This window comes from Physeter macrocephalus, chromosome 19 (assembly GCF_002837175.3).
Source record: "Physeter macrocephalus isolate SW-GA chromosome 19, ASM283717v5, whole genome shotgun sequence".
Classification (NCBI taxonomy): domain Eukaryota; kingdom Metazoa; phylum Chordata; class Mammalia; order Artiodactyla; family Physeteridae; genus Physeter; species Physeter macrocephalus.
Genome location: NC_041232.1, coordinates 26183470 through 26198861, shown reverse-complemented (window position 1 = coordinate 26198861; position 15392 = coordinate 26183470). Strand labels below are relative to the sequence as shown.

The window sequence follows — 15392 nt, the reverse complement described above, 5'->3', positions numbered from 1 at the left end:
CACCTAGAGGGGTGGGATAGGGAGGGTGGGAGGGAGGGAGACGCAAGAGGGAAGAGATATGGGAACATATGTATATGTATAACTGATTCACTTTGTTGTAAAGCAGAAACTAACACACCATTGTAAAACAGTTATACTCCAATAAAGATGTTAAAAAAAGAGAGAGAGAGAGAGAGCTGGAAGGAGGAAACTATCAAAGAAAATCCCAAAAAGTGCCCAGAGCTTAAAGAAGACCTTGTTCTCCAGTTCTTTAAATGGAAAAGCTTAACAACAAAGTGAATTCAAAAGACTCACTCCTGGGACCATCGTTGTGAAATTTCAGAACACCAAGACTTCAAAAATAAAAAGCTCCAATAAAGGAAAAATACGTGAACATCAGAATGACATCTAACTTAAAATGACAACATTGGATGCTATAATTGGATGCCATGTTGCTTTCAACTTTGTAAGAAAAAGTATTTTAAATTCAGAATTCTGTCCCTGACAAATCATTACTCAAACTTGAGGGTGGATTAAAGACAATTTCAGAAGATGCAAAGAATCAGACACTACCTTGCAGCCACCCTTTCTTATAAAGTTAATTAAAGACATTCTCTAACATAACAAGAGTCAAGAAAGAAAAAACAAGACTTGCAATTAAGGAAACACTGAAGCAAACCCAGGGAAGCAGTTAAAGGTGCTCCTGGGATGATGGCTCCACACCAGACTGGGAGCAGGAAGGAGGAGGCCCCACCAACAAGTCTTCAGAGGGGATGCTTAAGACACTGCAAGAAGTTAGGAATGTGATAAAAGCAGACAATATAAGAAAAAAGGGAGGCAATGACAAACTACAAGACGACCTGTATGTAACCACAGAAGACTAAGAAACTCAAGTGATGGGCTGAGTTCAGTGCCAACATCCTCCTTACAAGCTGGGATGTCACAAGATGCTATCGTGTTTGGTGCACAAAATATATACCTGAATACATATTCTTTAAAGGTATTTATAGCGACAATTACAACTAAGGAAGAAACTAGGACGAGAGAGCTAGAGGTCTGAACAGCTCAGCCCTCCTCTGTTGTAGCAGATGCTGACTGGTTAGTTACAGGGACTGGAGCACAGGGGTGGCAGCCATTTCATTTCATTTCCACTCTCTCCTCATCATCTTATTTTTTTAGTCACGTGCACATTTTATTTTGAAAACAAAAATAAAATGAAAAATATCCAGGCTGTTGGTGGGAAGAGCCTGTTCCAGCTGCACTGGTTTGGGGTCTAATCAAATACACGAGATTCCAGCAGAAAGTCCTGGCCCCTCAAAATTCTTCCCCATCAAATGACATACAAGCAGTTGAAGCATCTGACATAGAAACACATGGTCTGTCTAGCATAGACCCACCTGTGGGGCTGGCCTCACCAAGGGCGGCGATGGACACAGCCAGAGGAGCGTCTGCAGAGTGCATCATGAGGTCCGGCCCGTGACTGTGGATCAGTTGCCTAGTCTGGAAGGAAACTTCCTTGGAGGATGCCAGTGCAAGAGACGTCAGCCACGACTCGGGGGCACCCAGAGAGGGGTCCAGCATGTCGCTGCCAGCAACCAGAGGGCAGAAACCAGGGCCAGGGCAGACGGGAGGAAGAGTGACAGGATCGTGGCTAGGCCCCTCCTGGTACATCTCACCACCCTGCAGAGACCTGGGGAGCACAGCGAACACCATCCCTTGGTGGGCAGAGGCTCCCGCAGGCTGGGGTAGGGGGGCCTGGGAGGAGATTCCAGCCCAGTTTGGGAATCTGGGCTCCAGACTCAACGCAGCCACAGATGGCTGTGGGGTCCACCCCAATCATGCTTCCTTCACAGTTCTCCCTGGGGCTGCAAGGGTTCCAGAGACACAAAAAATACTACCGCTGGAAACCTAAGATACATTAGCAGTTTATTTACAAGGGCCTTCAATGAAGCATTGTTCCACAATACTGAAAGCTGAAAATGATTAGGAAGAGCCTAATAGTTGAATGACTAACTGAAGGTAGATCTTAAAGGAATGTTAGGCAGCAGTTAATAATTTAAAAAATTAAAATATTCCCCAAATGCTCCCTGTGTCTCAGATGGTGCTCCTGGGCTTTTGTTAACAACCCCCCGCCCCTGTCTCTGTAATGGCATGCATGGCAGGGTCCATCACTATCCCCATTTCACAGGTGAGAAAAAGCAGACACTGAGAGGTCACGGGAACCTGCCTAAGGCCACACACCTGGGTAGTGCCCGCCTGGCTGTGAGGCGGCAGCCCAGGTGGTGTCATGAGAGACGCTGAAAACCAAGTGTAAGTGGAAAGAGTGGGCACGGCTTGATGCTGACGCAGACGCGGACCTGGTCCCACACTCAGACTCAGTCCTCTGCTGCCGGCGCTTTCTCCGCAGCAGTTTGTGCGGCACCACAGGGGCAACAGGGTGAGGGAAAGCGGTTAGACAGGGCCTGGTCTGTAGCAGGGACTCAAGAAGTGTTGGCTGTTACTAACTTAATGATATGCCAACCGTACCAAATGCTAGCGAGAAACAGACCACGAGGACAGCGGGTTTGCCTTTAGGAGACAGGTCTGCATGTTTTTCTTTCTGTTCTCCCCATTCTCCAAAACTTACGTGAAGTCAGGCTGTGAGTCAGGCTCCAGGGAACAAGTTTGGGGTCCATGACGTGGACTCCTTGCCAGTGGCTCCCCTGTACCTGGGGTCTCAGCTGTCTCTGCCCTCTGCCATCACTGAGCCGGTCCCAGTGTCTGGCAGGCATTCCTACGCCCACTCCAGGCCTGGTCTCCCAATGAGGATGGGGAATTGAACAGGGGATGGTCCCATGGCCCACGTGGGTGGCAGTACCTGGGAGCCAGTGACTTTGGCATGGTCTCGTCTCCAGAGAAGTCTGGGGCCAGGACCAGTGGCTCCCACGGCCCTTGGGTGGTCTCCTGGGTCTGTACAGACCCCCTTTCCTCAGGTCCTGCTAAAAGCCAATCAGACAGGAGGGAAAGCTGGGTGACGCTCAGAGTCCCAGCTTCCTTCCCAGCAGGTTAAGAGCAACCATGCTAGCTGCCCAGTATCCTTTGTTTGTCCCTTGATCTGTCTTTGGTCTGAACCAACACCCCTAATTAGGAACCCAGAACACCCTAAACTCTAGTGCTTGGCTCACTTCCCACTGACTCCTGGCCGCATAGTAACCTCTCAACGCAAAACGCTGCTGCAGCCCCACCTGGGCCCATCCTGAGCCCAACCTGACCCTCAGCTTCAGCAATCTCGCTTCCCACAGGGTGAAGTCCAGAACGTGCAGAAGGGGGCTGGCGGAGAGAGTCCTGTCCTGTAACCAGTGACCCTACCTCGGCCTGGCCCTAGACACAGGTTTTGGGAGAGGGGCCACTCACCCGACCACTGAGGCCTGTCCACGCACCCAGAGCCAAGGTGGGGCTGGCCTGTGGGCTGCGGGGGGCGCGAGCCGGCCTCCCTCGCGGTGCGGTCCTCCGCCGAGTCCCGGGCTGGCGCCGCGCGCTGCACAAGGGCCCTCTGGCGCCGCCGGTAATTGGCGAACCAGTTGTAGACCTGCTCCATGGTCAAGCGCGTCTCCGAGGCCAGGTCCTCCTGCCCCGAAACAACACGCCGCTTGCCCAGCCCGCTCCTGAGACGCAGGGCCGGGACACCAGCGGGCCGGGACACAGGACGACCGGGGCATCACGCGGGCTGGCGCCGTGGCCTCTGGCCTTGTTCCTCCACAAGCCGCCGCCCGGCCGACGGCCACTCACAGCCGGGAGGGCTCGGCAGGGCTTGCAAACCGGACCCTCCCGAGGCGCCACCAAACCACTGACTGCCCGCCCACCAGCCCGATGCGAGAGCGCGTCGGCCACGACCGACCCTGCGATCAGGCACCCGTCCTTCCTCAGGAGCCAGATCCGAACCACCACGGGTCACAGCACGGAGCTCCGGGAGGGCCCCGCTGATTGGACCCGGAGAGAAGGGGCGGGGCGATCACTGGGAGAGCCCCTCTGATTGGACCGGGAGAGAAGGGAGCACTCCAGCCTTATGAGCGGCAAGGCTCTTACTGCTGCCCCCTCCACCTACTCCCGAGAGCTCACCCATGCATCCCTCCTGCTGGAGTCCCGGCCGCGGTGAATGCTCAGTGAGCACCTGTTGAAGCCACACTGGATGACAGGGTATTAAGACTCCCGTGATGAAACTAACCCCGCCACGTGTGCAGGCGGCTGCCAACCAAAGGGCGCCGTCCCCAGGGCAGTTCAGGGCAGGCGGAGAGCGCCAGCGCCCTGGCAGAGAGGCCACTGGGGAGGCGGAGAGGTGTGGCTGAGGACGCGGGTCAATCCCCTAAGGGTGGTGATGTCACCTAAGGGTGGGAGTCCCCTAGGGGCCGGGGAGGGTAGGCTACGGGGAGAGTTGCCTGGCCTCGCTCTCATCTGCTCTTACCCGCTCGGCCTTGCTGGGGTTGGTGCCCACGCCCGAAGCAAAGTCCTGCAGCTTCTGGCGAACTTCTCTGGGGAAGTTCCGGCTCTTGAGGCCGTCAGGGCAGAGGGAGGCAGGCGGTGGGTTCCTGGATGAGGACAGGGAAGAGGTGGTTACAGAGCCCCTTCTTCTGAATGCACGCGTTGTGCTCCCTGGACTTCCTGTCCTTCCACTGGCCACCCCCTCCCCTGCAGGACTGTGTGCTGCAGTCCCCGGGTCCATCCCCCGAACAAGGGAGGGGTCTCGTGTTGCCCGGGCCCACACCCCACACTTTCACCAGGGTTTCCAGAACCGCTCACTGACCAGTGGCCATGACTGTTAAAGCTGGGGGATGAGGGTACTGAGATTGGTCATGCTACCCTCTTTTCTGAGTGTATGTTGGAATTTTTCCAAAAGGAAAAAGCGACATAGAAACCAACAGCACCGGTCTATACCAGATTTGCTATCCAAATGCCAACTGAGCAAATCCCATGAACATCGAAAACACGCCCCACACATCCCAGTGGAGCTCAATCTCCCACTCCCCACACCGTCCCCCAGCCCGTCCTGCGCCTCCCAGTGAGAGACCACCACGTCCCTGCCAATCAGGCCAAGAGCCCTGCAGCCAGGTTTATTCTCTTTACCTTCTCCAGTACATTTAACCTATCGGCAAATCCTCTAGAGTCAATCCTGACACAACCCTTTCCCCAGCCATGGCCACTCCCAGAAACTCCAGGAACCTCCCACCTCTGCTCCTGCACTAACCATCTGCTGTAACTCCAGTGTCACCCCTCCTTATGCCCAGAGCACGCCTTCCCTGTGCTCAGGCCTCTCCAAGGCTCAGCCCTGTGCTGCAGCCCTACCACAAGCAGAGGGCCAGTGAGTCATAGCCCTCTACTGAACGAGTTCTGTCTAGCATTCCTTGCTCTGAATTATGGGATCTGCTTTGTTTCCTGGTCTAGTATCCATCATCCCCACCCGCGGGCAGCTCCAGGACAGCAGGGCCCCAGCACCTCTAGTAACGCCCAGCAACCAGGGGCCTCTTCACAAACACTGCATGCTGGTCCCCGAGGCATTTACTTTGCTGAGCCACCCTCTGGCAGGCTGTCAGAGCCTATATGGAGGGACCTGACTGCATCCCTGAAGACCTCAAGGCTGATTAACTGCTGGGCTTTGAGGACATATCTGGCGGGCACCATGAGAAAAATTCTGTCTGATCCAAAAGGAATCCATCTCTTCTTCCATCAACCAGGCCCATGGCTCAGAAACTCGTCATTTGGGCGTTCAGGAGCTCAGAGCAAGACCTGCAGCTCCTCCTGGCCAGTGGGGGACACCCAAGGTCAAGAACAAAGGCTCTACAGTCTCGATGTCTAGGCTGGAAGCCTGCTTTTGCATCTCTCTAGCGTGTAACCAGACAATTGACTAACTTTTCTGTGCCTTGGTGTCCTCATCCATGAACGGTGATGATGGTAATGATGATAACTAGTAGTCGTAACGTGTACTTAGTGCTGATAATGGTCATGGTGGTAATTATTATTAACATCTATCCAGCAGCCAGCGTGTACCAGACGGCCTTCTAAGCACTATGCATATCTCATGTGGTGCTTGCAGACCCTCACCTTTATCTCTCTTTTAAAGGTCCTGCAGCCCTGAGGGGCTGTGCTGGGATCCGGGCCAGGCACCTGCAGAGCCTGACCATGGGGATTAGCCGAGCTGAGGGGCACCCGTCCTGCAGGAAGCAAGTGAGATCAGGGTGCCCACCTGCCGCCTCCCTCACTGCAGGGCCCTCACTGACAGGCAGCGGCTCCTGCTGCAGCTACAACTTTCGGCCTGGGTCCTGGGAACAGCTCCCTGTCCTCGCCCTGGGGGCACAGGTAGGAAAGCATCCCCACAGCCAGCCGAGCGGTGGAGACGAGGCTCAGTGGCGGGCACCCGCTGCTGTTGAGCCTATTACCCTCCTCTGTCTATTACTGCTTCCTCTTATCTCCCTGCCTCTACTTCACCTAAGTCCTTCTGTGGTCTTGGAGGGCAAATCCCTTGGGAGCCCCAGGGAATAAGCGCCGATAAAGGCCGGTGCATACCTCTTCCTGCACCGGAACTTCTGCACCGGGGTCAGCGTGGCCACGCCGAGCCTCTTCATGACCAGACGGTAGTGGATGTCATTCCAGAGCTGCACCAGCTTCAGGCTGCCACCCGGCACCCGGCATCCCTGTGGACAAGAACCTGCTGAGACCCGGCACGCTCGCCTGCCCCGGAGCCCCGCCGTTGACCCAGCCTGACTGCTAAGAACATCCGCTCGCTGGTGCCCTGCGGCAAGGGCATGAGCCCCATGGCCGGGCTCCTGTCCCCAGCAGGCCCTCCCACGAACGGGAGGCGGGCACAGCTCTCCCTCGCTCCCCCAGGTGAGGGCCAGGCAAGGGGAAGGCCAACTCCGGGCTGTGGCCATAGCACACAAGAGGCCAAGCCGCACTGAGAACCACATGGTCAGGTCTGAGGGGCCTGAGGCTTGACCCCCGTCTTGCGTGAAAGGCCTTTCTCTCCCACCAGCAGGACGGGCCCCTGGGGCTCAGTGAGTTCATTCTGAGCTGAGGGGGATGAAGGGGTCCCGGTCTGTGCCCGTGACAGCTCCCCAACACAGTGCGGCTTGGTCATGTAACCAGACTTTAGAGATGGCCAAGGACGCCGAGTGTGGGCCTCCCCTGGACACAGCCCCTGTGGTCAGTATGTGGTTCTTGCCTTTAACCCCAGTGTTCTCAGGCCCATCTTGGTGAGGGAGGTGCTGAGAATCATTTAGCTTTCTCTCAACAGCATCAGAAAAAGCCCATTTTTCTGGGCTGAGGCCTGAAGTCTCCTGCCAGGATGGAGACGTCAGCACAACCGTCAGACAGGGAACCCACTTGGAGCCTCCCCACCTGCAGGAGTGGCCCTTGGCGGGAAATGCCCTTCCTTGATGTGGTAGCCCCATCCTTTCTCTCGGGTCTCAGAACACATCGCTTCCTCAGAGACATTTCTGGACCATCCCGAGTTACAGTCCCTCTCCTGGGAGTTTTTCATCACTGATGTCATGCTCACATTCCATCACTGACTGCCTTCACGGCAGCTACTTCAACTCTGTGTGTTCACCCATTTATTCTGACATATTTGGAAGGCTGAGCCCTCTTACGTTCCAGGTGTTATGCTGGGTGTTGGGGACACTTTAATGAGCAGAACTGGCGCGCCCCTGCTCCTGGGGCCCCTGCAGTGCAGGAAGGGAGGCAGGTCACAGATCGAAATATAGACAGGTTTCTAACTGCACTGAGGAAGGAGCCAGAGGGGGAGGAGGGCTCCCTTAAGTCCTTGGGAGTAAAGGAGGCACTAGCTCGACGGGGTGACATTTACAGCAGAAACCAGACAGGTAGGAGGGCACCAGCCACACAGAGTGGTGTCCAGCCTCCGGCAGAGGGAACGGCACGCACAAAGGTCAAAAGACAAAGATCTCAGGAGTTCCAGGAGAACAGCAAGCAGCCAGCACAGCCACTGTGCGGGAGCCAGGACGGGATGGCAGGCTCTGGGCCCGCGCCTCGGCGCGTACCGTGGTCCCATCTGCAGTTTTAAAACTGCCCCTGGCTGCTACAGGAAGACTAATAGAGGGGGCAGGAGAGGACACGGTGGTGGGGCGTGAGCGCCAGGAGGGTGCCGCAGGGCTTGGGGGAGAGGGGGTAAAAACAAAGAACTGGGAAGAGTTTAGTATCTTGAAGGTAAACTCAGCATGAGTTACACATGGACTGTAATATGGAGTGAAAAAGGGAAACACAGGCCCCCAAATCTCTTATTAAAACCTTTTGAGCCAGATGTATTTTGGAATTCAGAATTCCTCACACTTTAGGAAGTAACACAGGTATATACTACATAATTTGCACTATCCCAGTATGATCTAGGGCAGGAAGCATCCTGCAAGCAAACATACTAGGATTTGGGTAGCAAAACGTACTGCAGTAACGTTAAGTGGATAAATAAAGACATAAATAGTTTCCCATCAATGCAGCTCAGGTTTGATGCCAATTGAGTTGAGGTTCAACGTACCACCAGAGGAGTGACAAAGATACTTGTGGTTTCAGAGTTCCCGAATGCAGATCTGCAGCTAAGGGACCGGGGTCCTAGGTCTGTTTGATTGCTTGCCTCACTAAGCGGAGTGCCAACTTTCCAAGCCAGGACCACTGGTCCAGGGCCAGAGGGATTCGACAGACGGACAGTTCTGTCTCAGGTTAGCAGGCAAGTTAGAACTTAGTACAGTGAGAGTGAACTGCCCTGGCTCGGTTTATAGCAGCTCTCCCCAGGCTCCTGCTGACTCTGGGCATTTCCGTTGTCTTCAGGATGGTGTGGGCCGCCGCCCCTCTCCCCACCCCACCCCAGTCCTACCTCTAGCAGCTGGCAGGCAGCCCGGTGCTGCTCCTGCTGGGCCAGCACGCTGGCGCACACCAGGGCCACGTCCGCGTTGTCCAAGAGGTACAGGCGGAGCTGGCTGTCCAGCACGGCCGTGACCAAGGGCTGCACCTGGACGGGGTCGTCCTGTACCTCCCGGCACAGCCTGCCTGCAAGGGTCACCAGGTCCGCCAAGGGCAGGCCAGCACCTCCGCTTCCCCTCAGCAGCTGCAGGAAGCTCTGCATCCCGAGTCGGGTTGGACCCCTCTGCAAACAAGACGACAGTCAGGACCACCACCGGCGCTGATCGGCTGACTGCACATCAATCCTCAGACCAACTCTGCGAGGCCTCTCCCGCCACAGGTACTTGTATCATGGCGGCAGTGAGAGAAGGCGGCGCGTCATGGCGCGCCAGACTTCCCTTGTAGTCCCCACAGCAGCGTAGACCCTGGCGGTGCACCAAGGGCCCAGCTCGCTGCTCTCGATGCCAGACTTCTCACTCCGCACGCCTGGAACCTCTGTCTGGTGCCCTCGTGCCCCTCACCCGCCGCGCCACCTCTCTATTTCCCCCACTTCTCACACTGCTTGTCACTGCGTTTCCTCCTTCCTTCCCCGGGCTCTATGCGGGGCGGGCCCACCTGCGCTGGGGTCATCAGATCCCCCCAGCATCTGCCAGACGGAGAGCAAGGCCTCTCGGAGCGGGTGGGCGGGGCCGCGGGCCAGGGACTGGGCAGACGCCCTTGGCGCTCCTTCGGAGGGGAGTCCAAGGCCCGCTGAGGCGGGACCGGCAAAATTCGCTTTTAACTATTTTAATTTGGGGGAAAAAACCCTTATATTGGAAAACCACAGACATATAAGGGTTGCTCTAATCCGACAAATTAATAAAATTAGAAAGGGAAGAAGGAAAGAAGGAGGAACGAAGACAAGGAAAGAGAGAAAGAGTGAAAGGAGGGAGGGAGGGAAGGCACCGAGACAAAGAAATGAACACGTGCCGGCCTCCGGCCCAGCCCTGCTGGAGTTTGGGCTCCCTGCCCTCACACCGCCGCGGGCACCAAGCTTCCCGCTCTGCCCGGCGAGGGCACAGGCTGCGAGCTGAGGTAACCTGCAAAGGCCCGAGAGCGGGGGCCCGGCCAGGCTGGCTTCCGTGTGGCCCGTTGCACCACAAAAGCCCGCTCTGCCGCCCTCCCACCCCGACACAAACAGGAGAGCCACGGCAAGCTGGACCGAAGGCTTTGCATTGTTCTAAAAAATTACCGTCTATAGCTATGCAAACAGACAGGTCTGCGCCGGGTCCTGCAAAGCACCCGTGCGAGGCGCGGCCGTAACGTGCGCCGGCAGCTTCCCAGCCGCGGCCGCTGAGGCAGCTGGCGCTCGCTTTTTCAAACAGCACGTGCAGACCTGCGTCCACAACTACCTCACTTCTGTGGAACAGGCTCCTGGAAGCGAGGGTAAAGGGCGCGTTGTCAGTCGATGCTGCCAAACCGCTGTCCGCACGGGCTGAGAGAACCTGCGGAGAACTGCCGCGCTCCCGGCGGAGGGTCTGGCCTGCTTCCAGCTCTTTCCTCCCGACAGTGCCTCCAGGGCGCCCGCCAGGGACGCGCTCTCGCCGCCGCTTCCGGGCCTCAGCGCCTTGTCACGGGCTCCTGCCTCGGGGCCCCACGTTTCTTCCCGTCGCGACTGGCCAGAGGCCCGCGACCCCGCACCCTTCGAGGGCCCCGGGAGTCCCCCAGCGCCGACAGCCCCGCCCCACCCGGCTCCAGAGAGGGCGGGAAGGAGGTTAAGGGCCGAGCTCATGGAGAGGGTCCTGGAGTTCGGGAAGGAGGTGGGTTCGGGGGGCACCCCGAACACTGAGGGGACCCGGCCCGGCGGGGACAGAGAGGGCGGGGGGCAGGCGGCTCTGCGCTGCGTGCTGCCCGGACACCTCCGGCCGTGGCCCTGCGCCGCCGGACCTCTCCCGGCGCCCTTCTCCCCGCGGGGCCCGAGAAGCCTCCCCGGCAGCCCGCCCCGGACGCCGGACTCAGCCACCGTCGCCCGGACGCCCCCCTCGTTCACTCACCTTCATCCGCACGCCCCCAACTCCACCCCGCCAGGCGCCCGGGGGCCGCTTCCACGCTCGGCGCGCACGTGCTCCGCCTGCACGTTCGGGGAGGCGGCGGGAAGGCGCGGTCGCTACAGAGTATCGAGGCCTCCGCCAATCCCTGCGAGGGCCCCGCCCGACGACACCCCGCCCGTGCCCTGCGCCCCTTAAGTGCCGGGGGCCTGCGGGTCCGCCCGCCTTGGTTCGGGGCGTTCCGGTGGTTCTTGGGGAGCCGAGAGGTTCTCCGGGGTCTGTGGCATTCGGGGGGTTGCACGGGAGCCGACAGGTTGGGGGGCGTCGGAGGCGCCGTCCAGCCTGGTTCTGCGCGTCCTCAGGCCCCAGAAGGAGCGGAGCCGGGGTCCTGGGGGTCCTGGGCTGGGGTGGAGGAGAGGGCGCCACAACCCCTGCCCCTGCAGCAAGAGGAAGCTGTGACCCTGGATTAACCCCACGCCACCGCCCTGGAGCTCTGCGGAGACAAAGCCCGGCTCGGGTCGCAGCCCGGGGGGCAGACACCCCCGCCCCTCCCGTGCCTCCACACCCCCAGCCGGAGGTCCCCGGGGATCCCACCCCCGCGTGACCCTGGGGCGCAGCTGCGCGCAGCGGAGAGGCCTTCGCGACGGTGGGGGCCTGGGGGCCAGAGTTCTCAGTGACCCTGGTCAACCACGCAGGGGAAGCCTCTTAAGTGCCGCCGTCCTGGCTCGGACACGGTCTGGCCTCTCCCCTGTGCAGTTTAATTTGGGGAGATGTTGCACACAGCTAGCCGGAAGGCGCTCTAGAGAGGAGACGAGGAGGGTTTCGAGTTGCTTTTGAAAGGGTGGTCAGGACAAAAATTCTCTGACATCAAAGCTCATGCCTAAACTTACGCAAAAGACTCCGGCAGAAAGAGAAACATTTCAGAGTTTGTTCACTTGAAAATCTGGAAACGACCCAAGCGCCTGGTGGAATATTGCTAAACACATCACACTTCAGAAACAGGATGGACTCCTGGAGGGTAATTAGTAGTTGCGCGGAGAAAGAATGCTTCCTGACCCGACTAGTGATACATTGTACAATAAAAAAGGCTGTTACAAAGCAATGTGAGTGAGACTGAGCCCATTTGAAAAGTACAGATACAAAATGATGTATGCCACATTGTTTAACCCTGGTTACCACCGGGTGACAAAATTATTGTTTTATTACTTTTATTTGGCTTTTACATTTTCTTCTTTTGCTTATCCATGTTTTCTAATTTTTATAAAAAGATAATCTGTTTTTCTAGTTTTAAGGCTCTTTTCAAGAAGTGAGAGAAAAAACATAGACAACTGGGTTGGGGGAAGCAATCCCCACCGTCCACGTATACTAAGGCGGACATGGGTGAACAGAGAGGAAATTGGAGAGTTGCTGCAGGAAACCCTCCTGTTGTGGAAATGTGATCACAGGCCCTTTCTCCAGGCCCGGCTGGTGCTCAGTGAGAATATTCCTGGTTGCACTCCACCCATGAAGCATCAGTGAAGTTAAAACCTCAATGGAAACCAAAATGTCCAAGTACCTACATTATTAAATTTAAATGTAATTCAACAAATTTTATGATTCTAATTCATTGTTATAAAATCAGTTACTTTTTTTAGCTGCCAGGTGAGAAGTTATTGTTTACAAACATTGTCTTATTTGAGCCTCCCAAGCCCCCTCTGAGCGAGTTATGTTCCCTTGTTACTAAAAAGGAAATAGGTCCCAGTGCGTTTAAAACACTTCCAACCAATAAGTGGCCTCCTTTAACTGTCAGACTCAAAAGCATACATTCTTAACTTGAGCACGTAATAATTTCAAGTATTCTGAATCAGGGCAAACCCTTCATTTTTAATAGAGGACTGATCTTCCAACAAAAGTTAGGCCAAAAGGTAATTATCCAACACCCACTGTAAATAGAGGCTGCCTCTCTTTTCCATGCTCACTAGTCTGACATGCAATCATTACCACATAATGCAACCTAAGGCATACTTACCCGCTATTTCCAGATTTTCTATTCTCTTCTGGACCCAGGCTACCTGGGGCGGACTCCCAGTTCAATTGCTTAATAGCTGCCTGACTTTGGACAAGGTACTGATCCTGTATCTTCTCTCCTCTTGGTAAAGTTTATGATTTGTAATAATAACGGGCCCTCTTTCCTCTTTGGTTTGAGATCATTAAATGAGTCAGTACTCTACACGCGCTATCTTCTTTATCATTTTGTTCCTTACCGGCGCTGTTCACTTTTAACACGTTCAAAATCTGGTAAGGGAACTTCCCCCTTAGGACTTCTCCTTTTCAGAAATGTCCTGGCCATTCACATACTTTCCCCCATAATGAGTAGCTGAACACATTTTTTTAAATCCCTGATCCACGGAAGGCTGCAAGCCCATCTAGATACAGCCTCCTAAGAACCTCTACTTCACCCTGAACCCCTCTTCCCTCCAGGGAATTACCTTCGTTCCCAGAGGTCCCCCTGAGGGAGCTGCTCGCCCACCTGCACTGCCCCAGGAAGCCTTCTTGAAGCCCCAAGGTAAGTACCCCCTGGCAGATTTGTCTAATCTGTCTGTATATTGGGGTGCTTGTAGCCATTGGAGACCAGTCCTTTGGGCCGTTCGTTGGGTTCACAGAAGTACGGGGAGCAGGCCATCTGGGGAACACCCTTGGGAAACCAATGCCTGACGGAGAAAGAGAGGAGGTGTTTGACGCCCTGGGTAGAATGATGAGGACAGAGGGAATGTAAACAAGAGCTTGAAAGAGTGACTCGGCTGCCCTTCCTTTCCTGGAAGATGGCAGACGCAGATGGGGCAGGGAACAGGAAAACCCTCCCACACACTGACCCAGAGGCACTAGGAATGGTTTGGGTTTTTTTGCTAGAGAAAATATTTTTAAAAATTTTTTAAAGATGAGATGAGTATTACCGATTTTTCCTTCTGCGTCAGGCTCAAAGGTGGCTGGGCAGCGGTGCTGTGCCCGAACAAGGCCCACTTCACCTGCTACAAACCTTCTTTCCCTCTGGTGGTAGGTCAGGCGTAGGGTGGGGCCAGGGACTCAGAGCCCCAGGTCTGTTTACTGAGCATACGGGACTCTGTGAGGTGGGTATTTTGCCATCATTCCCATATGACAAGATGCCCATCAGAGAGGTTAAGTCACTGGTCTAGTCCCAGAACCGGTAGAGGGTGGGTTTGAGGTTAGCCCACTCCCATCTGGCCCCCAAGTGTTGGTTTTCACATCACCCAGCAGCACACTGACTCGGAGGGTGGGAGAGAAGGAGAGAAGTCTCGCTGCACACTACCTTCTCGTTACTCAGTAACCATGCTTGTTACACTCCAGGCCCAGGCTGGACACTGACATCACAGATGAGTGAGTGTCCCTGCGTTTGAGGAATCCATCCTCTCAGGACCTGTTGATTGCCTACTCTGTGCAGAGCAGGAAAAAAAATCAACCTATTTATCTATTTTTGTCATAGAAAAAAACCTAAATAGATATTTAAACAAAAGCATTTAAAATTAACATAATATTACATGTGAAAACTTGCACAGACATACAAGTCCAAGAAAATGAAAGCACATTGTGAAAGTTCTTGATGATTTTGATTCTCTATCCTTATAACTTACATAAAGTGCACAGATCTTTAGGGTTTACCTCTGATTTTTCCATACATGCAGATACTGTGTCCTCACCATTTCCAGCACGCTTCAAGGCTCTCTCATGCTGGTTTCCAGTCACTATTCCCCCAACGGTGACCACCCTGGACTTAAGTCACCAAATGTTAGCTTTGCCTTTTCTGCACTTGATCTGCCTTCTCAAATGCTACCAAATTTCCCCCATGTAACCTTCTAGAAGGTCTATTTTTTTCCCTCTTTACATTTAGGTGTACAATTAATCTGGCATTAATTTTAACTTATGGTACGAGGTATGGGTGTGTCAACTCCCCGCCCCCCCCCCCATAGGACATCCAATTTACCTGATTTATTGAAGAGTCTTCACCATTGCACTGAAGTGGGACTTTTTGTCTTAAATCAGATGATGGTACATGTGTGGGTCTGCTTCTGGGCTCTCTGATCTGTTGTTCCATTGGTCTGTTTGTCTACCTTTACATAAAACCATACTATTTTAATCATGGGATAAGTCGATATTCAGTGTGTATCCTTCAATTTTCCTCCTCTTTGTCTTTGCTATGCTTCACCCTTTGCATCTTCACAGGTATTTCAGAATCAGCTCGTTAATTCTGACAAAAATGCATTTACTAGGACTTTGAGTTGGCACTGAATTTATAGATCAATTTGGGAAATTTTTTTAATATAAATTTATTTAGTTAGTTTTGGCTGCCTTGGTTCTTCGTTGTTGTGTGCGGGCTTTCTCTAGTTGCAGCCAATGTGGGCTACTCTTCTTTGTGCTCTGCGGGCTTCTCATTGTGGTGGTTCTCTTGTGGAGCACGGGTTCTAGGCACGTGGGCTTCAGTAGTTGTGGCACACATGCTCAGTAGTTGTG

At 54.7% G+C, this 15392-nt stretch overlaps 1 protein-coding gene across 2 annotated transcripts in view; it reads right to left on the bottom strand.

Annotated features, from left to right (window-relative positions):
• ANHX (anomalous homeobox) overlaps window positions 1–9082 on the bottom strand; it is a 22613-nt gene extending 13531 nt beyond the window's left edge. The window contains exons 1-6 of one of the 2 annotated variants that reach the window (XM_055080657.1): window positions 8834–9082; window positions 6517–6644; window positions 4421–4544; window positions 3373–3586; window positions 2837–2957; window positions 1377–1669 (exon numbers count right to left, since the gene is read on the bottom strand). In XM_055080657.1, the coding sequence (XP_054936632.1) occupies window positions 1377–1669; window positions 2837–2957; window positions 3373–3586; window positions 4421–4544; window positions 6517–6644; window positions 8834–9082 (1129 nt within the window). The remainder of the gene's footprint in view (window positions 1–1376; window positions 1670–2836; window positions 2958–3372; window positions 3587–4420; window positions 4545–6516; window positions 6645–8833) is intronic. The other variant, XM_024120531.1, reaches the window with a different exon arrangement.
• Between the last annotated feature and the right edge of the window lie 6310 nt (window positions 9083–15392).